The sequence below is a fragment of the Dipodomys merriami genome, unplaced genomic scaffold (assembly GCF_024711535.1).
Source record: "Dipodomys merriami isolate MVZ:Mamm:240054 unplaced genomic scaffold, mDipMer1.0.p SCAF_4, whole genome shotgun sequence".
Classification (NCBI taxonomy): domain Eukaryota; kingdom Metazoa; phylum Chordata; class Mammalia; order Rodentia; family Heteromyidae; genus Dipodomys; species Dipodomys merriami.
The window spans coordinates 3,726,808-3,750,116 of NW_027205603.1; the positions used below are offsets into that span (position 1 = coordinate 3,726,808).

General features: G+C 40.7%; 1 protein-coding gene across 1 annotated transcript in view; it reads left to right on the forward strand.

The window, feature by feature from the left end:
- The first annotated feature begins 2,621 nt into the window (after positions 1–2,621).
- Positions 2,622–23,309, forward strand: part of Sec61a2 (SEC61 translocon subunit alpha 2) — a 31,180-nt gene continuing 10,492 nt past the window's right edge. Inside the window, exons 1-6 of the mRNA XM_069990358.1 lie at positions 2,622–2,767; positions 5,135–5,202; positions 6,245–6,310; positions 14,289–14,367; positions 18,665–18,796; positions 18,929–19,038. Of these exons, the coding sequence (XP_069846459.1) occupies positions 2,761–2,767; positions 5,135–5,202; positions 6,245–6,310; positions 14,289–14,367; positions 18,665–18,796; positions 18,929–19,038 (462 nt within the window). The 5' untranslated portion in view covers positions 2,622–2,760. The remainder of the gene's footprint in view (positions 2,768–5,134; positions 5,203–6,244; positions 6,311–14,288; positions 14,368–18,664; positions 18,797–18,928; positions 19,039–23,309) is intronic.

Below are 23,309 nucleotides of genomic sequence, written 5' to 3' on the forward strand. Positions count from 1 at the left end.
CAACAACAAAAAAGATAAGTAAAATAGGTTGCCCTCTGTCCTCCATGAACAATCGATTTGAAAAAAAAAAGTATTTCATGCTTAGAGACAGATTTTTTTTTTTTTTTGTCAGTCGTGGGGCTTGAACTCTAAGAGCTCAAGGCAAGTGCTCCACCGCTTGAGCCACAGAGCCACTTCTGGTTTTCTAGTGGCTTATTGGAGATAAGAGTCTCATGATCTTCCCTGCCTGGCGTTGGCTTTGAGCCATGATCCTCAGATCTCAGCCTCCTGAGTAGCTAGGATTACAAGCATGAGCCATTGGCTCCTGGCTCAGATACTTTCTTGTTCCTATGCAAAAGCAATTTGAAAGGTCAAGGAAGAGTAAGAATTCTGATAGATGTAGCTCAGGTGGCATTTTGCAGTTACTTAAAGAAAAGTTCGAGGTAGCATGTAGTCATAGTGAGACTCAGGAATAATGGAAAGGTTTTTCACAAAAGCTATCCAGAATATCAGCTTATTCCAGGCTCTTTCTAGGAATAAGGAACCATCCAAGAGACAGGCAATTAAAATGTAAGTTACTGTTCTGCTTCTGTAGATCAGATTTTAATTTAGTGTATCTTTATTGTCAGTGATGGGGCTTGTATTTAGGGTCTGAGCTCTTCAGTTCAAGGCTAGTGCTATACCACTTTGAGCCACAGTGCCACAGTTTTCTGGTGGTTAATTGGAGGTAAGAGTCTCATGCCTTTCCTGCCCAGGCTGGCTTTGAACTGTGATCCTCAGATCTCAGCTAGGATTACAGGCAGGAGCCACTGGTGCCTGGCTTAATTTGGTGTATCTTTATTGAAAGGATATTGTGTTCATGTAATTGTCTGGTAATCTTGTTTCATAATTGAGTTTAGGCCAATCATTTTAAGATGTTGTAAATTGAACAAAAGTTTGATTTCTCTGAGGCTGGGAATGTGGCTTAGTGGTATAGTGCTTGTCTAGCATGTATGAAACCCTGGGTTCGATTCCTCAGCACCTCATACACAGAAAAAGCCGGAAGTGGTGCTGTGGCTCAAGCAGTAGAGCACTAGCCTTGAGCACAAAGAGGTTCAGGGACAGTGCCCAGGCCCTGAGTTCAAGCCCCAGGACTGGCAAAAAAAAAGTAAAAGTTTGATTCCTCTGCCAAAAGTTTACTGTGTAACAGAGAAGATTAGTCAAATATGAAAATGACTAATACAAAATAGAGGTAAGAATGAGTTCACATGATAGGAGACTGTATTTTGCAAAAATAGTCACAGCAATATTTTGAGTCCCACAGGTTGTCCCAGAACCTTTCCACATCCTTCCCTAGAGAGGGTGTCATTATCCTCTTTCCTTGAAGTTGAACAGACCCTCCTGTCTGTCTCTATAATATGATATGGTAAAAGATTATTCATCTGGGTCACTTCTAAGGACATCCCTTGGACCCAGGTACCATCTTGTGAAGCAGCTCAGGTCACATGAAGTCACGTGAAGGTGTTTGTGCTCATAGCCAGCATCAAATGTCAGATTTGTGAGACAGAGCCTTTGGGTAATGCAGTTCCCCAGCTGGAGAACTGCCCAAGATGTCACAGGTAGGCAAAGACCCAAAATCACACCTTTCCCCCAGATAATCTCCTGGATATTGTATATTGATCTGAACATGAGAAAACATCCTTGGATCTGGTGATTATAGCTTTACTTGCTTTTGAGATAGTTTGTTTAATCAGAGTTAAGATTTTATTTTTTAGGGGGAGAGTGCTACTTAAGGTGAAAGTCAGGGCCTCCCAATTGCTAGGAAAGCATAGAACAGAAGTTTGCAGGAGTGGTTTACAGTATGTGTTAAGGAAAACTGTTGCTGCTGCTGCTGCTGTGTGTGTGTGTGTGTGTGTGTGTGTGTGTGAGTATCTGAATTTTTTTTCATTTTCTCAATTTTAATTTTATTGTCAAGGTGATGTACAGAGGGGTTACAGTTACATAAGTAAGGTAGTGAGTACATTTCTTGTCTAACTTGTTACCCTTCCTTCATTTTTCTGCTTCTTTCCCTTCCACTTCCACACCCTTATGAACGGGTCTTATTTTGCCTGGATAGCTCAGATAGATGATTGCCCAACGCAAGATTCAGGGCTTGCCGAGGTCCACGACTGCGCTTTCTCTTACACCATAATGTCCTAGAATGCACGAACAGACTCATTGTAGATGGGACCCGAACCACACACAGTCTGAAAGCTGTCGCTCCAGGAACCCTACCATCCGAGTTAGAGAAGATGGACAGCAGTGCACCGGGGAGGAGTTTCATAAACTACCAACCAGACACAACGTGACACGACTTTTTGCAGATCTCCAAGCAGATACAATATGAAAAGTTGGTTCGGCTGCGAGGCTCAGCCCCAGGCTTTAGGGACCAGTTGTTGTCTCTCCAGCCTGGCACCCCGCACTTAAATAAAAACCCTGCGCCGCCAGGTCCCCGGCCGGCCTGAGCCCCGCCTCCCCTCCAGGACACTCCCACACAGGCGGGCTCAAGCCCCGCCTCCTGGCGCCTAGCCCGCGTTGCTGCAGCGCCGGCGGTGACCATGGCAACGCAGCGGACGTCGGCCAACGGCCAGAGTCTGGGGGCGGGGCTGTGCGCAGCGAGTTGCGTCACGTGACTCGGGGCGGAGCCTGCGCGGGGCCGGCCAGACCACAGGTCCGTAGCCGGCGCCGAAGCCAGAGCCGCGTGAACCGAGCGAAGGCTGCGCCGAGGCCGCGGTGCCCTGCCGGGCTTCCCCAGCCGCCGCCATGGGCAGTGAGTAGCGGCGGCTGGAGCGGGGCTCTGCGGGAGACGTGGGCGTCGGACCCGGCGCCCTCTCGGGGTCGACCCGCCTGCGGGCCGGGATGCTGCGGAGGGCGGCCTCGGCCCTCGGCTCCTCCAGCCGTGCGAGGCCTCGGCCAGGCCGCGGGAGCCGGACCCAGGCCCGGGGTTTGCGCCCCGTGGGTGGCGAGGGGAGACCCCTGGCTGTGCCGGGGCGGGGGGTGGGGGTGGGCAGACAGCGAGGGCGCCGGCCTAAGCCTAGACCATTTGTCACGTTTCTGGAGCTTTCGAAGCTCCTACGAGTTAAATTCCCGAATCACCCTTCCTTGGCGTGTGGTGAGCCGAAGGCGCCCCGGGCGCTCGTTTAATTTTGTCAGGGATGCGTGGCATGTTCCACGCAGAAGGAAACGAGGGAGTGAGGTGTCTCAGCCTTCTCCTGGAAAAACGTTCATCCCGCGGTCCTATAGCGTTTACCGAAATCCGTGCAGGGTTGTGTAAGCCTTAGGGACGAGGCCTGTATTGTGGGGACCCTAGGAAGGCCCTTTGCAAAAATTCATTCCCCGGGTATATTACATAGATCTTGACGAGCTGTAGGATGAATGGATAACTGCATGCACAAGCCTTGCACCAGTTGGCCAACTAGTGGACATTGGGGTAGCTTAGAAGGAGGTAGAAGAGATCCTTGGCTTTGGGTTTACCCATAACGGTCGATTTCTGCAACACAAGGATAGATAAATAACAGACAAAAGCGTTGCTTGAACGCGAATACCCCAATACAAATTATAAAATGTCCAAGAAGTCTGCAAGAGTGGCCTAGACTCAGGTGTGACAGTTAAAAAAAAAAAGGTGAAGAGATTCTAGGAAGTTTCCTGATGTCGATTGGATCATTGTTATGCACTAGAGATGAAGAATGCACTTTCATAATTCAGATTTACTTTGCAAATAGTCCAAACGGCAGACATCTCCGCCAGCCATCCTTGTGAGTTGTTTTTTTTTTTTTAATGGTATAGGGCTGAGGGTGGCGGTGGTGAATAGCTCAGTGCTTGCCCAGCATCCACCAGACTCAGAGGTCTGTCCATCCTCAGTACTAGGAGGGAGGGAGAGAAAAGAAGGGTAGTGTGACCAGCTTTTGGCTAACCGCAGGTGTAGTTACTCATATCAGAGTTAAAGCAGTTTCAGGGTATTAGTGTCTGTAGTGAAGAAGATGCTAATTAATAGCAGCTATGGCTTGTGTTGCTGCACATTACACTCTGGCAGAAGGACTGGAGCTTAAAAGATGATCATCTTTGTCCTCTAGTACCTCAGCAGGACTTAAGCCAGGAGATAGTATCTACCCTGAAACAACCTTGCTTTATTTTACTTTTATATGCTGTAACAGTAGCGTAGGAAGTACTGTCTCATTGAATGTAATTGTCACTCTCAGGGCTGATCTTGTATATAAATAAGTATTTTGATATTATGTAGGAGGATGGCCAAGTTGTAAATGAAATGAAGTAGAGATCTGTAGTCGTTACAAAGTTAACGATAGCAGGTGATTCCAGTCATTTCTTGGGCTAAATCAGTTTTTTGTCTTCCTCTCCTGCTCTAGTCCATCTCTCAGTTTTCTTCCATAATGCCCTGCCCTCCTAGGACCTTGTGAACTGTATTTTCTCTTTTTGGACATTGTGGTGATCTTAAACATTGCTTTAATGTGTATATGAGGATTGAATATAAGCATGAGGAAGCAAAATTAGGGTAAAGGTACTTTTTTTTTTGGCTGGTTGTGGGGCCTAAACTCTGGGCCTGGGTACTGTCCTTCAGCTCTTCAGCTCAAGTGCTCTACCACTTGAGCCACAGCACCACTTTCAGCTTTTTCTGCTTATGTGGTGCTGAGGAATCGAACCCAACGCCTCATGCATGCAAGGCAAGCACTCTACCACTGAGCTATCTTCCCAGCCCTGGTACTTTTTTTTGTTGGTCATGGGGCCTGAACTCTGGGCCTGGGTGCTGTCCCTCAGCTCTTCAGCTCAAGGCTAGCCCTCTACTACTTGGGCCATAGTGCCACTTCTGGCCTTTTCAGCTTATATGGTGCTGAGGAATGGAACCCAGGGTCTCATGCATGCCAAGCAAGCACTCTACCACTGAGCTACCTTCCGAGCCTGGGTAAAAGTACTCTTGATTCTACTAGTTAGCCCTCAAACCATTAGAATTCTTCCGTCTGTTGATTTCTGATTCTTTATGTATTCATTTGAAATAAAAGGCATCATGATATTTAATCTAAGAGAATGGGAAAAATTGCTGTTCAGAGTTAAAATTTGTATTTGATTCTGTAAAAAGATATACATTTATAATAGGGACACTTGTTTACTTTCTTTTTTACAGTCAAATTTTTAGAAGTTATAAAACCTTTCTGTGCGGTTCTACCAGAAATTCAGAAACCTGAAAGGAAAGTAAGTATACTATTTTAGTAATATTGAGAATATCTAGATGACTTTCCTTGTCAAACCAGCAAGATAGATTTAATTTCCCAAAACCTTTTCTGGATAAAAATAATCACCTACTTGCTTCTTGTAAGAGAATGAAGTGATTGTAACTAGTATAGCCCTGCTTAAATCTTGATAGGTTTGTCATGCCTTCAAAAATGAAGGCATACTAAGTGTATCTGTAGCCTGTGTGTTAGTTAAGAAGTAGTAGGCTCCCATTCGTGGTAGTTCCTGAACTGCAGGGTCAATGATGCCTGCTGATAATGTGGATCTGCTGGGATGGGAGTGGCCCCATCTGCTGGGTAGGTTTTGAAGAGTCCTGACTCTTTTACACAAATGAATTGTTGTGGTTCAAGTAGATACTTCCCATTTATTGACTCATACATTGGACAGATAAATGATAGGATAAAAGGTATTGAACTGAATGAAATCATTCTTCCCTCATTATGTACTTTTGGGACTAGAATATTTTAATTTAAGAAAAATTACTGATCTCAAACTGGCCAGTTCCTAAACATTCCTGTACTATCCATTTGTCATGAACTTAACAGATGTAGGAATATACAAACAGATAGGTAAAACTTTGATTTGAGATGGCAAGGATAGTTGTTCTAGTTACAGTTAATCCCAAGACCCTAGTATCTTAGTTTATGAACTGTCTTAGTATTGCCTGTGTAATGTTGTACACTGTCTAATAGACCAACAGCCCTAGATTTTTGTTGTAGAATTGTTAACTGAAACATGTATATTGGGCTTGTATATACTTTGTCTCCTCTTCATTTTACTCATTTTCATTTACTCTTGACAAATACACACTGGAACTGCCTGTACTTAAACTATCTTTTTCAAAAGTGGAAACTTTTGTTTAAGAAATATAGCTATTTATTTTAGCTGTCACAGCAAGGATGAAGTAGACATTTTAAGAATAAATATTAGGATCAGTTGAATTTTTACTTTACATTTAGTTTTTCTTGCTATGAATTGATCATTGTTTCTTTTTGTTGTACAGATCCAGTTTAGAGAGAAGGTACTATGGACTGCTATAACCCTCTTTATTTTCTTAGTATGTTGTCAGGTATGTAACCATAATATTATATCAGTGTCTGAGATCTAGATTATTTAGAATTTGAGAAATTCATGTTAGTTAAAATAATATACTGAAATATATTGAGCATTGTTGTTGTTATTACTGCTATTATTTGTGATACTGGGGATGAAACCCAGAGACTTGCACATAGCAGACAAGTGCTCTACCACTGACCTATACCGCCAGTTGAGCATAGTTTTGTTTTTTGTTTTGGCCATTATTGGGTCAAAAAGAGCCTGTGCTCTTCTTGCTCAGTTTTTTCCACTCATGACTAGCTCTCTACCACTTGAGTCATGGCTTCTTTTCCAACTTTTTTTTTGCTAGTACTGGGACTTGAACTCAGGTTCTGGGGTGCTGTCCTTGAGTTTTCTTATGCTCAAGGCTAGCACTCTACTATTTAAACCCTAGCTCTCCTTCTATCATTTTGTAGTTAATCGGATATCACAGATTTTTCCTGCCCAGGCTGGCTTAGAACTGCAGTTCTCAGATCTCAGCCTCTTGCGTAGCTAGAATTATAGGTGTGAGCCAATGGTGCCTGGCCCAACTTTTTTTTTGTTATTTAAATAGAAAAGTTTTGCTGGTTTGTGTGCCTGGACTGGTTCTGAACCAAGATCCTCAGACCTCACCCTCCTGACTAGCTAGGACTATAGGAACAAGTCACTAGCTTTCTGTTATTTTTAAGCTGAATTATTTGGATATTACAAATACTATCTTGTTCTATGTATTTTTACTTACTAGTGAGTTTGAACATTTTTCCCATTTTAATGACATTTTTAATGTTTTTATTGAGTTTTTAAAATTCAATTTGGATTGCTTTCTCTATGTAAAAGTATCCTTGATATATAGATTACAAACATTTTTACAGTTTGACTTTTATTATGTTGTAAATAGCATGTATTGACTTAAATATCCTCCAAGTTTTGAGAACCTCAGGATCATCCACTACTGTATACAACCATTAGTAGTAGATCCAGTAGTATTCTTTTCGTTGCTGCTGTTGTGGTGTCAGTTAGTACTGTGGCTTGCACTCAGGATTTGGGTACTGTCCCTGAGCTCTTTTGCTCAAGGCTGGCACTTTACCACTTGAGCTACACCTCCACTGCCAGCTTTTTGGTGCTTATTGGAGATAAGAGGCTCATGGAGGATGGGGATGTGGTTTAGTGGTAGAGTCCTTGCCTAGTAGGCATATGGTCTTGGGTTTGATTCCTCAGTACTACATACACAGAAAAAACTGGAAGTGATGCTGTGGCTTAAGTGGTAGAGTGTTAACCTTGAGCAAAAGAACTTTGGGACAGAGTCCAGGCCGAGTCCAAGCCCCAGGACTGGCAAAAAGTCTCATGGACTCTCCTGCCTATGCTAGCTTTGAACTCAGATCTCAGCCTCCTGAGTAGCTAGGATTTTAGGCATGAGCCACTGGCACCTAGCCCTTTTAAAATGTAACTGATACATATTATCAGAAATTGTATATATCAGTGGGGATACTTTTATATAAAGTTTTGTGGAGAAATAAGACTAAAATGTGATGTGTGTCTCAGGGTTGTGAGGATTCAGTATCATAATTTAGGTGAAAGTTTTTTTTTTGTCAGTCGTGGGGCTCGAACTCTGGGTGAAAGCTTTTTGAGAACTTAACAAAGCTATTAAAATACATATAAAATACTTTTAAACTTTGCCTTAGGAAGCAGTAGAACAGTTTAAAATCTGGAACAAACCCACATTTGATGAAATAAAAATATCACTATGGTAGTTTTACCACTGTACTTGTTTAAAAATGTTTTAAATTCTAGAAGAGTACAAAGAAAAAAGAACTCATCTGTATTGCTATCATTTACATTTAACTACTTGCAAGTTCCCCTCCCCTCATTAAAATCAACTTTCTTGCAATAAAGTACAATGTAAAATTTATATCAATTTTTTAATTACATTTTGAAGAATTTGAACAAATATGTACACCCAAGAAATGGTGTATGCCCCTGGAGTGGATATGGAACGTTTCTGCTACCTGAAAAAGTTCCTAGTCATGCTTCTCCGTCAGTGCCTCCTAATACTCAGTCCTGTGTGGGCATGGATCTTCTGTGTTCCCTGTCCCTACAATTTAACTTAACTTTTCTGAATTTTTTTTTTTTTTCTCTTTTTGTGATTGAACTCTTCTTGCCTGGCTTTATCATTCATGGTTGGTGCTCAGCCAGCTCTCCCTTTGACAGTTTTGCTGGTTAATTGGCAATGAAATCTCTCAGACTTCTCTGCCTAAGATTCCCTCTAGGCCTTATCCTTTCAGGGTAGGATTATAGGTGTGAGCAACCAAGTACTGGTACTTGGCTCCTTCCTAGAATTTCATATAAGTGTTTTTAGATTTTAGTGTCTGGCTTCATTATATTTGAGATTCATCCGTACCATTAGTAAATCAGTAATTTTTACTCTGAAGTAGTGTTCTTTTCTGGTAATATATCATGATTTAATCCATCCTTTCATTTGTTGGACATTTGGCCTTTTTCCAAATTTGGCTCTACTGAAGTTGCTGTGGACATATGCACAGATCTTTCTGTGGACATTTGTTCTCATTTGGGTCTGTAGGAAGAATTGCTGAGTTGTGGTAAATATATGTTTTCAGATTTGTAGGAAATTGTCAGTTCTTTTCTGTACTTTGTGTGAGAACTTCCTGTCTGTGTCCTTACTTAGATCCTCCCTGAGGATCCATACCACAGCTGAGGTCTTGTGGTCATTGCTCTAGAGGAAATCCTACTAGATGAGGTTTCAATTTGTATTTTCCTTATCGGTCACCTGGAGTATTTGTATATTGGGTATTTTGTAAAATTGTCTTTCCAAATGTTTTACATTTGAAGAAACCATTTATTGCCTTGAATTGTGTTTTCGGGATGTATGTTTTTTTGCCTAATAAAGGTACTGTGAAAAGTGCCTTTATTATATTTCTGCAGTCAAGCTGGGCGCTGGTAGCTCACGCCTGTAATCCTAGCTACTCAGGAGGCTGAGATCTGAGGATCGTGGTTCAAAGCCAGCCTGGGCAGGAGAGACATGAGACCCCTATCTCCAGTAAACCACCAGAAAACCGGAAGTGGCTCTGTGACTCAAGTGGTAGAGCACTCGCCTTGAGCTGAAGAGCTGAGGGACAGCGCCCAGGCCCAGAGTTCAAGCCCCAGGACCAACTAAAAAAAAAAAAAAATATATATATATATATATGTGTGTGTGTGTATATATAAATATGTATATATATATATATATATATATATATTTTTTTTTTTTTTTTTTTCCTGCAGTCTGGCTTGCTTTTCATTTTCTTTCTTTTTTTGGGGGTGGTGGCAGTAGTGGGTTGTGAACTGAGGGCCTTGAGTTTACTAAGCAGGCACTGTACCACTTAAGCCACAACCTCAGCCCTTTTACTTTTGTATGTTTTTCAGATAAGGTCTTATGCTTTTTTGGGGATGGCCTCTCATCATGATCCTTTTTTTTTTTTTTTTTTTTTTGGTCGGTTGTGGGGCTTGAACTATGGGCCTGGGAGCTGTCCCTGAGTTCTTCAGTTCAAGGCGAGTGATTTACCACTTAAGCCACAGTGCCATTTCTGGTTTTTTGGTGGTTAATTGGAGGTAAGAGTCTCACAGACTTTCCTGCTTGAGCTGGCTTTTGAACCATGATCCCCAGATCTTAGCTTCTTGAGTAGCTAGGATTACAGGGGTGAGCTAACAGTGCTGGGCTTGTCATTATGATCCTTTTACTTCTACCTCCCAAGATACAGGGATTACAGGTATGAAGCATTTTTTTTTTTAAATCCTCCTACCTTCACCTCTCAAATAGCTGGGCTTTTTATTTTCTTCACAGTATCTTGAAGAACAGACATTTATACAGACATTTATAGAGCTGTTTATCTTTTTCTTTGATGACTTGTGGTTTTGAAAGAAATCAAATGTTCTTCTAAGCATTTTAGCTTGTATGTGTCTGTGTCCCAGGTTAATGTGGATGTATAGCATATGGTAAGGGTTGAGGTTTATTTCTTCTTATATGTCTATACAGTTGTTCCAGCACCATTTGTTGAAGGAATTCCCCAATGAATTAGCAATGATTCTACTTCTCTATTCTGACTTGTTAATCTGTATGTCCATTATAATCAACTACACTTCTAATTCCTGTAACTTTATAAGGTCTAACCAGTTTGAGAAAGCCTTCTTGTTTCTTTTTCAAAATCATTTTGGCTATTCTGGTCCTTTATATATCCACACATCCTTGAAACCAACTTCCATAACTTTCTGTAGGAGTATGATTTGTATTGCTTTCAGTTTATAGGTCAATTTAAGAGAATTATCATTTTCCTAATTTTCTAATTCAGAGGCTAGGAAACTTTTAAAGGATGAGATAAAAACATTTTATGATTTGTATATAATCCAGGAACCTATGTAGACAACTGAATAAATGACATTTCTCAGGACTGCTTCATGCATTTTATATTACTTTACTTTTCCCTATGTTCAGCTGTTTCTTTTTTTCTCTGTCATGCTTAAGCCGATGTGTCCTGTGAATATGATTTCTTAATTATCTTTCTACTGGCTCTGAAACAGGTCCTAGGCTGTGTTCTCTAAATTGAGGGGTGAGAGGGGGAGATAAGTGAGAAAACGGTTAAGTGCTTGGTGGGCCCTCTGCTCTTGGAGTTTTGTTAACCATTTAAAGATTTTCACCACCTGACCAGAGGCTTGTATTTTATTACAGCTCCAGGTCACTTCCCAGTTCCCAGTTTAGGGTAGTAATTCCTAGTTAATTTCCAGTCCCTCCTAGAGGACATGGCACATTTCTCTGTCATTTCATTTTCCACAGCTGCTATGTCTACTCTTTCGTCACCAAATGAGGGAAAATTAGGACATGTGCATTAGGACATTTGCTTTCCTCCAGATACGGAACGTTATGGGGATTCTAAGGGTGATGTCGACTCCTTGATGATTAGAGTACCTTTGTTCTGATTCTTATCCCCCACCCCAGCCACGGTGCCTCTGGTTTAGAACACTTTTTGTTTGGCTGTTTGCCAAACAGTCTTTTAAAACATTCTTGTTAGCTTTTAAGGTTTCTACATGGTTTTTATTATGTACGGGGGGAGAGAAATTCCATAATTGTAGCTTGTGATCTTGTTTATTTGAAGATAGAGCCTGGGGCCTTGGAAATGCTACCCAAGTGCTGTGCCTCTTGAGCTTCACCTCCATGCCTGGGACTTGCTATTTCCTCCCAGACCTACCTAAACTGGTTTTTAATTCCCATTGTCTTTGCAAATAACAACTGCCAGTCTTTGTTAGATCTGTTCAGGTTTCCATTAGTCCATAGAATACTTGATTTCTCAGACAAAGTACAAGTTGGATTTTGTCAGGGTAACTAAAAGAAAGATTAAGGTGAAGGATTTGAGACTTTGATGGCACCAGAAGAGGTCAGGAGGGCTTTGTTGGCGATTGTTGTTTATTGTGCACTGATTTTTACACCAACACTTCATTATTTCTCACCCTCACTTTAGCTGAAGGGTATTGGAGGCTGCAGAGAACAGGCCGGGCTCAGTCTCACCCGCTTGTGTTATCTGGCATCCAGAGGTGTTTATGTTGTTTAAAATGGCTTGCAGCATCTTTGTGCCTTAAAGAAAAATCAATTTCTGTAGAGGTTTTAAACTTGTATTTCAAAAATTGTATTTTTCTTTTTCTATTTTTTTTGTTGGTCGTGGGGCCTGAACTCTGGGCCTGGTCGCTGTCCCTCAGCTCTTCAGCGCAAGGCTAGCACTCTACCACTTGAGCCACAGCACCACTTCCAGCCTTTTCTGCTTATGTGGTACTGAGGAATCGAACCCAGGGCCTCATGCATGCAAGGCAAGCATTCTACCACTGAGCCATCTTCTCAGCCTAAAAATTGTATTTTCTTTGTGACTGATTGTCACATAGTTGAGGACAGGCTATATGTCCTAGTGCTGTGTCTAACATGGGTCATGTGATAGGAAGCTCTCTGCAGTTGTGGATTTTTTTTTCCATGAGGAGAAATTGTTACATGCTGATTATATTAATATTCAATAATTCCTGAAGAGAATAAAGAAGAAAAGGTCAATTATGATTTCACTAACTCTAGGAATAATTGTGACAAGATTTTTAAGCCATGATTTTAAGATTTAAGATATTTATTTCCAGCTTAATTTAATATTCATATTTTTTAATATTCATATTTTTGCATTGCTACACTTTATGTAGTTTTATATCTTTGTTTTTATATAGTGTTTCTTAATAGTGGTATTACTGAGTTTCAGGCAGGATACTTTCTTCTTATGGGGACTACCTTGTGCATTATAGAATTTTTAGTAGCATCCTTGGCCTCTAGGTGCTCAGTATCAGTAATAACCATCTACTATCAAGTTGTGACAATCAAAGGTGAGTCTAGACTAAATGTCCTTTTGAAGACAAAATCACCCCAGGTTGAGAACACTATTATATACTTAACATGAGGAAGATATTATTATTACAAATTAATTAGCATACTTTTTAGGGCTGTATAGTATTCCAGCATGTCTGTATGTATATGTATATATATATGCATATATATATACATATATATATGTATATATATACTCAGATACACATATTTGTATGTATATGTATATATGTGTGTGTTTATATATGTATTTTCTCCTGTCTTACATCTAGGAGTGTGATTTTCATTGACTAGTACCTGGCTTTCCAAAATTAATTTTTAAAATTATCATTAAATAATTGTACAAAGGGGTTTCAATTAAAAAACTTATTAGTATAATACATTTTGAGCCTGGCGCTGGTGGCTCATGCCTGTAATCCTAGCTACTCAGGAGGCTGAGATCTGAGGATCATGGTTCAAAGCCAGCCCGGGCAGGAAAGACCGTGAGACTCTTATCTCCAATAAACCACTAGAAAACCGGAAGTGGCGCTGTAGCTCAATCGGTAGAGCGCTGGCCTTGAGCTGAAGAGCTGAGGGACAGCGTCTAAGCCCAGAGTTCAAGCCCCACCACTGACAAAAAAAAAATTTTTTTTTGACCAATGTCACCCCTTTCTTCATTCTCCCCCTATTTCCCAACCACAAAATTGTTATGTGACAAATCAGATAAGTCCTATAATGGGAGTATTTTAAAATTATACTCAAAAAACAATAAAATTTACCTTCCCAGTGACTTGTAGGCATGTAGTTTAGTAGTTTTTGGTGTGGATCTGCTGGGGTGGTGGGAGTGTTTTGCTGAGTGCTGGTGGCTCACACCTGTAATCCTGGCTACTCAGGAGACTGAGATCTGAGGTCAGGGTTCAAAGCCATTGTTGGCAGGAAAGTGGTGAGATTTTTATCTCCAGTTGAACACCAAAAAAAAAAAACAAAACGGAAGTGGAGTTGTGGCTCAAGTGGTAGAGTCTTGAGCAAAAAAGCTCAGTCATAATGCCCAGGCCCTGCATTCAAGCTCCAAGACTGGCACAAAAATGTAAACAAAGATATGTTTTTTTGGGGACTTTGTAGGGTAGTACATGGCTTATAATCCTAATTACTTGGGAGGCAGAGATAGAAGGATCATATTTCAAGTCCAGCCAGGACAAAAGTTAATGAGACCTTATCTAAAAAACATGCCAGGCATGGTAGGATATAACTGTAATTCCAGCTATTCTGGAGGTGAAGGTAGGAGAACTGAGGCCCAAGACTGGTTAGGGCAAGAGCAGGAAACCCTATTTAAGAACAGACTATAAAACAAAAGGAATGGGGTCATATCTCAAGTAGTAGAATGCTTGCCTAACAAGCAGTGGGCCCTAAATTCAATTCCTAGTTCCATTCATTTCCCAAAAAGATATACTTGGTGGTGTTAAAGATTGCAAGAAATTGTGTGTGTGTGACTTTTTTTTAAAAGTATTACAAACCTAAGAGAATACATTATATATTAGGAGCAAAGCTAGAATGCATTTGTATTTTTTATAAAATGTTTTGTGTCACATTTTAGATACCACTGTTTGGAATCATGTCATCAGATTCTGCAGACCCTTTCTACTGGATGAGAGTTATTCTTGCTTCTAATAGAGGTATGTACTAATATTTGCCTACATACTGACATCAATTATATGTAAACATGTCAATTACTGCTAGACATGGTGACTCAATATTAGTAATCTTAGCTTACTTGAGAGGCAGAGATCAGGAGGATCTTAGTTTGAGGACATTTGTGGCAAAACATTCTAGAGACCCTTTCCCAACCAGTAGGTGGGCAAAGTGTGTACCATCTTTCTGGATACATTAGGAAGCATTTAGTAGAATGGAGGCTCAGGTTTGGACCCAGGCCAAAAACAAGACCCTATCTCAAATTAACCAGCCCACAAAGGGACTGAAGGTGTAGCTCAGTTGTAGAACGGCTGCCTGGCAAGCACAAGGTGCTGAGTTCAAACCCTAGTTTGAATCCTGTGGATTTAGAACTACTTTTGAAGACGAACATGGTGGTTCATGCCTGTGATCCCAGCTACCTGGGAGGTAGAGATAAAAGGTAGTAGGACTATATTTCTAAAGTAGAATAAAAACAAGAGTGATGGGTGTGGCTCAAGAGACTGAGACTGAAGGCTGGGAAGGTGGCTCAGTGGTAGAGCACTTGCCTTGCATGCATGAGGCCCTGGGTTCGATTCCTCAGCACCACATAAGCAAAAAGAAAAAAACCAGAAGTGGCACTGTGGCTCAAGTGGTAGAGCGCTAGCCTTGAGCTGAAGAGCTGAGGGACAGCACCCAGGCCCAGAGTTCCCCACAACCGGACCCCCAAAAAAAAAAAAAAAAGAGACTGAGACTGAGTGCTTGTTTAGCATGCATAAGGCTCTGGGTTCAATCCCCAGTACTACAATTAAAAAAAAAATATTTGGCCATATTGGGGTTTGAACTTTTCTGTCTGGCTATATTTCAGCCAGGTTATTGCTGTGAGCCCCATTGACTGGTGCCAGAAACCATGGAAACATTACAGTATCGTGTGATTATTGTAAAGATAGGCAGAAATCCACCCTTGGGGTTCTCACAGACTAAACATTCTGTGCCACATGTGGTGTCAGAGAGGAATTGGGGCAACCTTTGGAGATGAAAGCCTGAGCTAAAGCCTCCAGGATAAGACTGAGCACTAGAGTCTGGGAGACAAGCTGAGGTGGGTGGCCAGGGAGAGTTTTACGTTTCAGGAGTAGTGAGGGCTTGCTTTAGGAAAACGCTTTATAAAGCAGGAAAGTATTATTTTTTTTTGTAGCATTTTTAGGTTACAAGAATAATATTGGTTTTATTTATACATACATGCCTACATACTGATATACTGTGGGTGGAACTCAGGGCCTCATGCTTGCTAGGCAGGTGCTCTATCATTTAAGCCTTGCCTCCACCCTTTTTGTGTTGTTTTTGAAATGGGGTCTTGGTTCTCAGAGCCAGCCCAGGCTGTGATCCTTCTGGTAGGAGTGTGTCACTGCACCCAACTCTTGTATTTCACTGTAGCTGGATGACAGGCTTGGGCCATTGCATCTAGCCACTGGTTGAGAGGGAGTCTCACAGATATCTTTGTGCCTTGGCCTGCCTTGAACTGCAGTCCTCTTATTTCTCCCTCCCAACTAGCTTGAAGCCACCATGATTGACTTGATTTTTATCTTGAAAATACATGAGTATTTATATATAGATGTATATGAAGCCACAAATGAACGTTTGATCTCTAAGAAGCAGTTCTTGGAAAGCTGTAGATTGGCAACTATTCATTGAGATTTTTTCTTTTCATATGTATTCACATATTAAAATGTATATACTTTAAAAAGTAGGATATATCCTCTATGCCATTCTGCTACCTGGTCTCTCTAATAACTTAGATGAGCCATTTCATCTATTTGGCCATATGTTATAAAAGGATATGCTCCAGCTTATTTAATCCACAGTCAACAAATAGTTGTGAGTTTCTCCTCTGTGCTAAGCTTTGTGCTATGTGCAAGAGACTAGAGCAGTGAGCAGCTCAGTATAGTTTCCATGGAATTTATCATTTCAATTTGTGGGTATAGATTCTACATTGGATAGAAGGTGTTATGTGGATGGAGATCTGTCAGAAATGAGAGAACTGACCTGTTTGGTTATAAGTAGATAGTTATAAATTTTCAGTAGAAGTGCTAAATTATCTTTCAAAGGGTTGTGTTACTTTATTCTTTTAGCAACAATAGTTGAGAATAACTTTAGTCAACCAGGCAGATGAAAATTGGCCTGTATTAATATGTATTTCTTTACATGTTGGTTTGTTTGAACACTTAACATTTTTATTCATAATTTGTATTTTTCCATTAGTGAGATTTTCATAGTATGTTAAATTTCTGATGTTGTAAATAATAGAAAATTCCCAAATAGTTTTAATGGCAAAATGAAAGGATTCCAGAAGGATGTTGGTAATTTTTTGGAATCCATAAATGCGGTTTAGGACTAAGGGCCGTTGCCAGGCCCTAGTAACAGGGATGTGGACCTTTTGTGACAGTGCTGGCAGCTCCCATATCCTTTGTTTCTTATACCAATTTGATGAGTTTTGTTTGCAGTGCTGTGAATAATTTCTGAAAAAGCTTCAAGGAAGGAGCCATAACATATAACTGCAGCTCCTTTTTTAAAAATGTTTATTTTTCCCCATGTTTTAGTTGAATGAGCTGTTTGCATATTGGAGACATGAACTCTATCATTTGTATTAAAATATATATAGAATATACAGAGGAGCTGAACTATCTCTGGTACTGTATCTTGCTACATCCACTTTTATAGTTTTATTTAATCATCTATCTTCTTACTGACTTTTGTTATGTTTAGAAAGCCTTTTTCTTTCATATACCTGGCCTTTTGTTTTTGTATTGGTACTGGAATTTGAACCAAGGGCCTTGTTCACACTTTGTTTTCTAGCTCACAACTGGGACTTTACCACTTGAGCCACACCTTCAGCCTGACTTTTCTTTTGGCTGGTTAATTTGAGATGGAGTCTTAAGGCTGGCTTTGAAGTCAGATCTGGCTGAGATCTGAAGTAGCAAGGCTTACAAGTATGAGCCACTGGTACATGCACTGGTGTTTTTTTGTTTTTTGTTTTTTGTTTTTTTTTTTAATGGGTCATGGGGCTTGAACTCTGGGCTTGGGTGCTGTCCCTCTGCTCTTCAGCTCATGGCTAGCGCTCTGTCTCTCGAGCCACAGCACCACTTCTGGTTTTCTGGTGGTTAATTGGAGAGTCTCATGGACTTTCCTGCCTGCACTGGCTTTGAACAGTGATCCTCAGATCTCAGCCTCCTGAGTGGCTAGGTGTGAGATTATAGGTGTGAGCCACTGGCGCCCAGCTGGCATGAAGTAGGAATCTTAATTTTCTATAAGTGGTCAGTCATTTGCCAAGGTCTTTTTATGTCCCATCCTTACTCATTCTTTGTCTCCCAACCCTCCATATGTGTCTATCCATCCTTGTTTATCCCTTTCCAGATAGAGTCTCTGGCTATATTTCCCAGGCTAACCTCAGATTGTTATATTCCGGTCTCCTTGTTACAAGTAGATGGGATTACAGGTGTATACTACTATATTTGGCAGTCAGCTCCTTTTTTTTTTTTTTTTAAATTACTTTCTTGTGTGTGGGCAGGGAGGGGGAGCTCTGGTGCTTGATTTTAGAACCTCACATTCTCACTCAGTGTTTTGCTTATAGCTGGTGCTCTACCACTTAAGCCACACTTCAGTTCCAACACTTTCCTTGTTAATTGGATATAAGAGTACCACATATTTGTCTGCTTCTTTTTACTATTTAAAAATTTTCAAAGTACTTTCTGTTTTGGTGCTGGTGATTGAACCCAGGGTTTCACATTCTGTACCATGGAGCTATAACCACACCCCTGAAGGTTTCTTTTAAAAATAATCTTTTTAGCTGGGTGCCGGTGGCTCACGCCTGTAATCCTAGCTACTCAGGAGACTGAGATCTGAGGATCCCGGTTCAAAGCCAGCCCTGGCAGGAAAGACCGTGAGATTCTTATCTCCAATAAACCACTAGAAAACCGGAAATGGCGCTGAGCTCAAGTGGTAGAGCGCTAGCTTTGAGCTGAAGATCTGAGGGACTGCGCTCAGGCCCAGAGTTCAAGCCCCATGACTGACAAAAAAAAAAAATCTTTTTAATAGGTTCAGCATTTACAGACATTTACATTTTTATAATACTTATACAACTTTGGATTGAATGTACTGTTTCAGGGTTGTGTAATAGGTGAACTTTTTTATTAGTGTTTAAGGAATGAAAATTTGCTTGTTAATATTTAACTATATTTCAATGAACTACAACACTCTGGTCTGTAGTACATTCAATAAATGTGGTTTACTTCTTTCCTTTCTTTCCAGGAACTTTGATGGAATTGGGTATCTCTCCAATTGTAACATCTGGTTTAATTATGCAGTTGTTAGCTGGAGCCAAAATAATTGAAGTTGGAGACACACCCAAAGACAGAGCTCTATTCAATGGGGCCCAGAAACGTGAGCATAAATGCCATTAAGGAGAATTCTGAAATTTGAGATTTTTTGTGGGAAAGATGTTCCTATACTTTTTTGGGCTTTCTTCATCTTTGATTGTAAGCATGTGTTCCTTTCCCCCCCAATTTTTGTCAGTATTTGGTATGATCATTACCATTGGGCAAGCCATTGTGTATGTCATGACGGGGATGTACGGGGACCCTGCAGAAATGGGCGCTGGGATCTGTCTGCTTATCATTATACAGGTAAGAGTCTTCCATTTTCATATGCTTATAGAACGGTCTGCTCTTGGTTTTCTAACAGTTCTGTAGGTGATTTGAAACATTATTTTCTTGTGAATATTTCAGTTACATTTAGATTAATGATGGTGTATGTATACATTGTGATGATTAAGAAATTTTATAGCTTCACATGTCCAAGAATTATGTACCACCTCTTTTCATTGGTTTAAGATGTACATTGTTTACATTTTGCTGTATGAAATCAGGATGTTTTCCCCCAGTTACTAGTGCCTCAGTATTGCTATCACCATGGGCAGCCACGAAAGTTCTCATTGTGTATGCATTTGTCTGCGTGGCTGCAGCTACTCAAGTTGTCCCTGTGTTAGCTGGTTCTGTACAGTGTTTATAACAGATAGTTGGGCTTAATTGCTCTTAGTAATGTCTTGAAAAACTCTTGTTAAGCAACAGTGCTGAAGGCATATGCTTGTAGTCCCAGCTACTTGGGAGGCTGAGGTGGGAAGATCATTTGAGCCTCCTAATTTTTGACCAGCCTAAGCAATATGGTGAGACTCTGTCTCAACCAACCTTTGTGAAAGAAAAACCTTTCTTGAAATAAAAGTGATTGTGCATACAGAAAGGAACAGAAAGCAAGCTAGATGATAACTGTGTATCTGTCTGAAATACCTATTTAAATAAGCAGATCATAAAAATTCCTTGTAGTAAGAAGTGATACCATAACTTGGCAAGCTTTAGTTTTTTCTCCGTGTTTGGCATCACATCCAGCCACTCTACCCTTGAGCTACTTTCCCAGTCTTGGCTTTTTTGATATGTAGCTCAGTTTATTTTTTATTTTTTATTTTTTTTGGCAGTAGTGGGGCTTGAACTCTGGGCCTGATTGCTGTCCCTGAGCTCTTCAGCTCAAGGCTAGCACTCTACCACTTGAACCACAGTACCACTTCTGGTTTTCTGAGTGGTTTATTGGAGATAAGAGTCTCATGGTCTATCCTGCCCGGGCTGGCTTTGAACCGGGATCCTCAGATCTCAGCCTCCTGAGTAGCTAGGATTACAGGTATGAGACACTGGCACCCGGCCTCAGTTTATTCTTGAACTTTCAGTCTTCCACCTCCACCTGTTGCGTACTGGGATGATAGTCACGTGCCTCCATGCTTAGCAGTGTTCTTTTCTTCTAGTGGTACACAAAAGAATGATATAAATAATAATGTAGATTTACACACACACACACACACACACACACACACACACACACACACACGTGCACACGCACTTACACACCATGGACATTTTAAATGAATATTTGGGAATGGAATTTTTAAAAGCCAGCATAATGTCTTTTTGGTAGTTGTGAAGTTTGAACTCAGGGCCTGGCACTGTTCCTGAGCTATTTTTGCTCAAGGCTAGGGCTCTACCACTTTGAGCCACAGCTCTGCTTCTGCCTTATTTTGTGGTTAACTGGAGATAAAAATCTCATGTACTTTCCTGCCCAGGCTGGCTTGGAACTGAGATCTTCAGATCTCAGCCTCCCGAATAGTAAGGATTACAGATGTGAGCCATTGGCACCCAGTGGAAGCCAGCATAATTATAAATGTACAAAACATCTTAAAGTGTGTTAAGATTTTTTTTTTTGTCTGATGCTTTAAAAAGTCACTGAGAGAAATTACCCCAGAATGGATTGTACTTAAGTTATATAATACTTACTGTGGGTTTAAAAAATATTGATGGTGATGATTACTTTTTTTTTTGAGTGGTACTACTAGAGATAGAACCCAGGGCCTTCAGCATGCTAGGCAAGCGCTCTACTACCTGAGGCACACCTTGACTCTTTATTGTCTTGAAAAGATATTTCATTAAGTTAAAAAAAACCTTGGGTCCAATGTCCTGGTTACCTTGGAAATGTGTTTTCTTGACTACTCTATGAAATCAGAATTAATTTAGGAAATATTTTTCTAACAGTTCAAAAGATAAAGCTCAGAAAAGTTTTTTAAGATATATGTATGTGTGTGCACATATATATGTATATATATAGTAACTATATTTTTAATCTGAAACTTTACATAGAAATAAGTAAGATTGTTTTTTTCTAATTAATTTAATTTAATTTTTTGTTTATGTTGTACCAAGGAATCGAACCTAGGGCCTCATGCATGCTAGGCAAGCACTCTACTACTAAGCCCCATTCCTAGCCCTGAAATAAGTAAGATTGTTTAGTGAGCATGAGCCAGAACAAGAATTTGTTGGTATCATTCACAGAAGAACTGGCTTTTCTTTTTTTTTTTTTGGTCCAGTCGTGGGGCCTGAACTCTGGGCCTGGGCGCTGTCCCTCAGCTCTTCAGCTCAAGGCTAGCGCTCTACCACTTGAGCCACAGCTCCACTTCTGGCTTTTTTCTTTTTGCTTATGTGGTGCTGAGGAATCGAACCCAGGGCCTGAGGCATGCAAGGCAAGCACTCTACCACTGACCCACCTTCCCAGCCCCAAGAACTGGCTTTTCTAAAAAGATAAATATTTTGTCCCTTGACCAGGGCAGGAATTTCTTTTTTTTCTTTTTGATGCTGATAGTGGGGTTTGAAAAGATCATTTCATTCAGCTTTTCTGCTTGCAGCTGGTGCTTTACTGCTTGAGCTATACCTCCACTTCTGGCCTTTTGTAGTTATTTGGAGACGAGTCTTATGGATATGTCTGCTTAGGCTGACTTTGTAACTGTGATCCTCTGATTGCCACAGGCGCCAGCTTAGAGATTTTTAATGATCTTTGGTAGATTTCTTAGCCCAGTATATTCCTATTTCATGTGATGCAGTTTCTTAAAGAATAATGTTGCCTAGGGCTGTGGTCCTGACTCAAGTGATAGAACAGTTGCCTAGCATGCAGACCCTTAGTTCAAACCCCAGTGACACCCACTCCTCTCCATCTACTAATGTGAGATTAGTATTGCCTCTCTATCTCCATTTGCAAATCACATGTTTACTAATATGTTAGCCATTTGAAGGAAGAAGAGGTGAGTGGATGGGAGAAGACCTCTGAGACTGATTTTAGTACCTTTCTCATCACACACTGTTGGGATTGTGAGCATGCCAGCAGGGCATTTATTGCCTCATTGTAGTTTCTTCACAGCATTTGCTTTACGCATGTATAGTTGACAATAACTAATGTGTCTTATTTTAGTCTTGGGCATTGAACCCATGGCCTTGAGAATGCTAAGCATACATTTGATACCACTTAGCTATACCATAAGCCCAGAGTAGCCCAGATTTTTAGAAGACATTCAGAATGGGTATCTAGCTCTGAGAGCATTATGCACCAGTCTTCTCCTAAAGATACATTTAGACTGCTTGGGAACTTAAACTGAGCAATCTTGGGTTGGTTTGAAGAGGATTGGCTCCTGTAGAATTCATACAGATATAAAATGCAGCTAAGTGATTCTGATGGTTATTTTCAGTATTCAGATCTCTGAGTAGTTATCCAATAAAATACAAGTGAATACATATTAATTTGTTTATATAAATTCAGGGATATAAGTATTTGTGTTGTGATTAATTCTTCTAGTGTTAATGTACAAATATGTCATGTTTGATCCTCGGTGGGAAGTGACCCATTTGTGTCTTTTCAAGGCATTGCTAACACTGAAAATATGTGGATATACGGAAGAGCTAAGATTGGATCAGTTTGTTTTCACCTAGAAACATAGGTTTTTGAAAACGGTTTGCATGCTGTATGGAAGGTATTTCTTACTTTATTTGTTCTTGTCTCATACACAGTCTTTTCCACTGATGGGCCTGAATCTTGATTAAAGTAAAAACAAACCAACCAACCAGAAATGTCAGTGTGCCTGGCACATAGTAATCATAAGCATATTTTGTCAAAGGAAGTGTTGTGTGCTTGCACATCAGGGTTCAAGTACCAAGTGTGGTTGTTTCCTATACGCCTGAGGCTACCTGCTCTGTTCTTCACACTGTGTTGCTCACACGCCTGCTGCTACTTCTTGGTCTCTCACAAGCACCTATGCTTTCTTACTACCACCCTTCCTTCCTTAATGGTAGAAATCATTCCTCATTGAGCTTTCCTTCTAGTTCCTTTTTTCCCTGCTTGGGAAAACAGGAGTCTCTTTTCTAAGCCAAGGAAGCACTCTGAAGTCAGACACTATTCTGAACCAGAAGTTTAGAGTAGCCATCATTTCACAGCCGCTTGTGTGACTTTGCACAGGTCACCCATCAGAGCCCAGGGTAGTGCATTTGGTTGGCTGATAATTGCTGGACAGCCATTATTCCTTGTGTGCGATTGG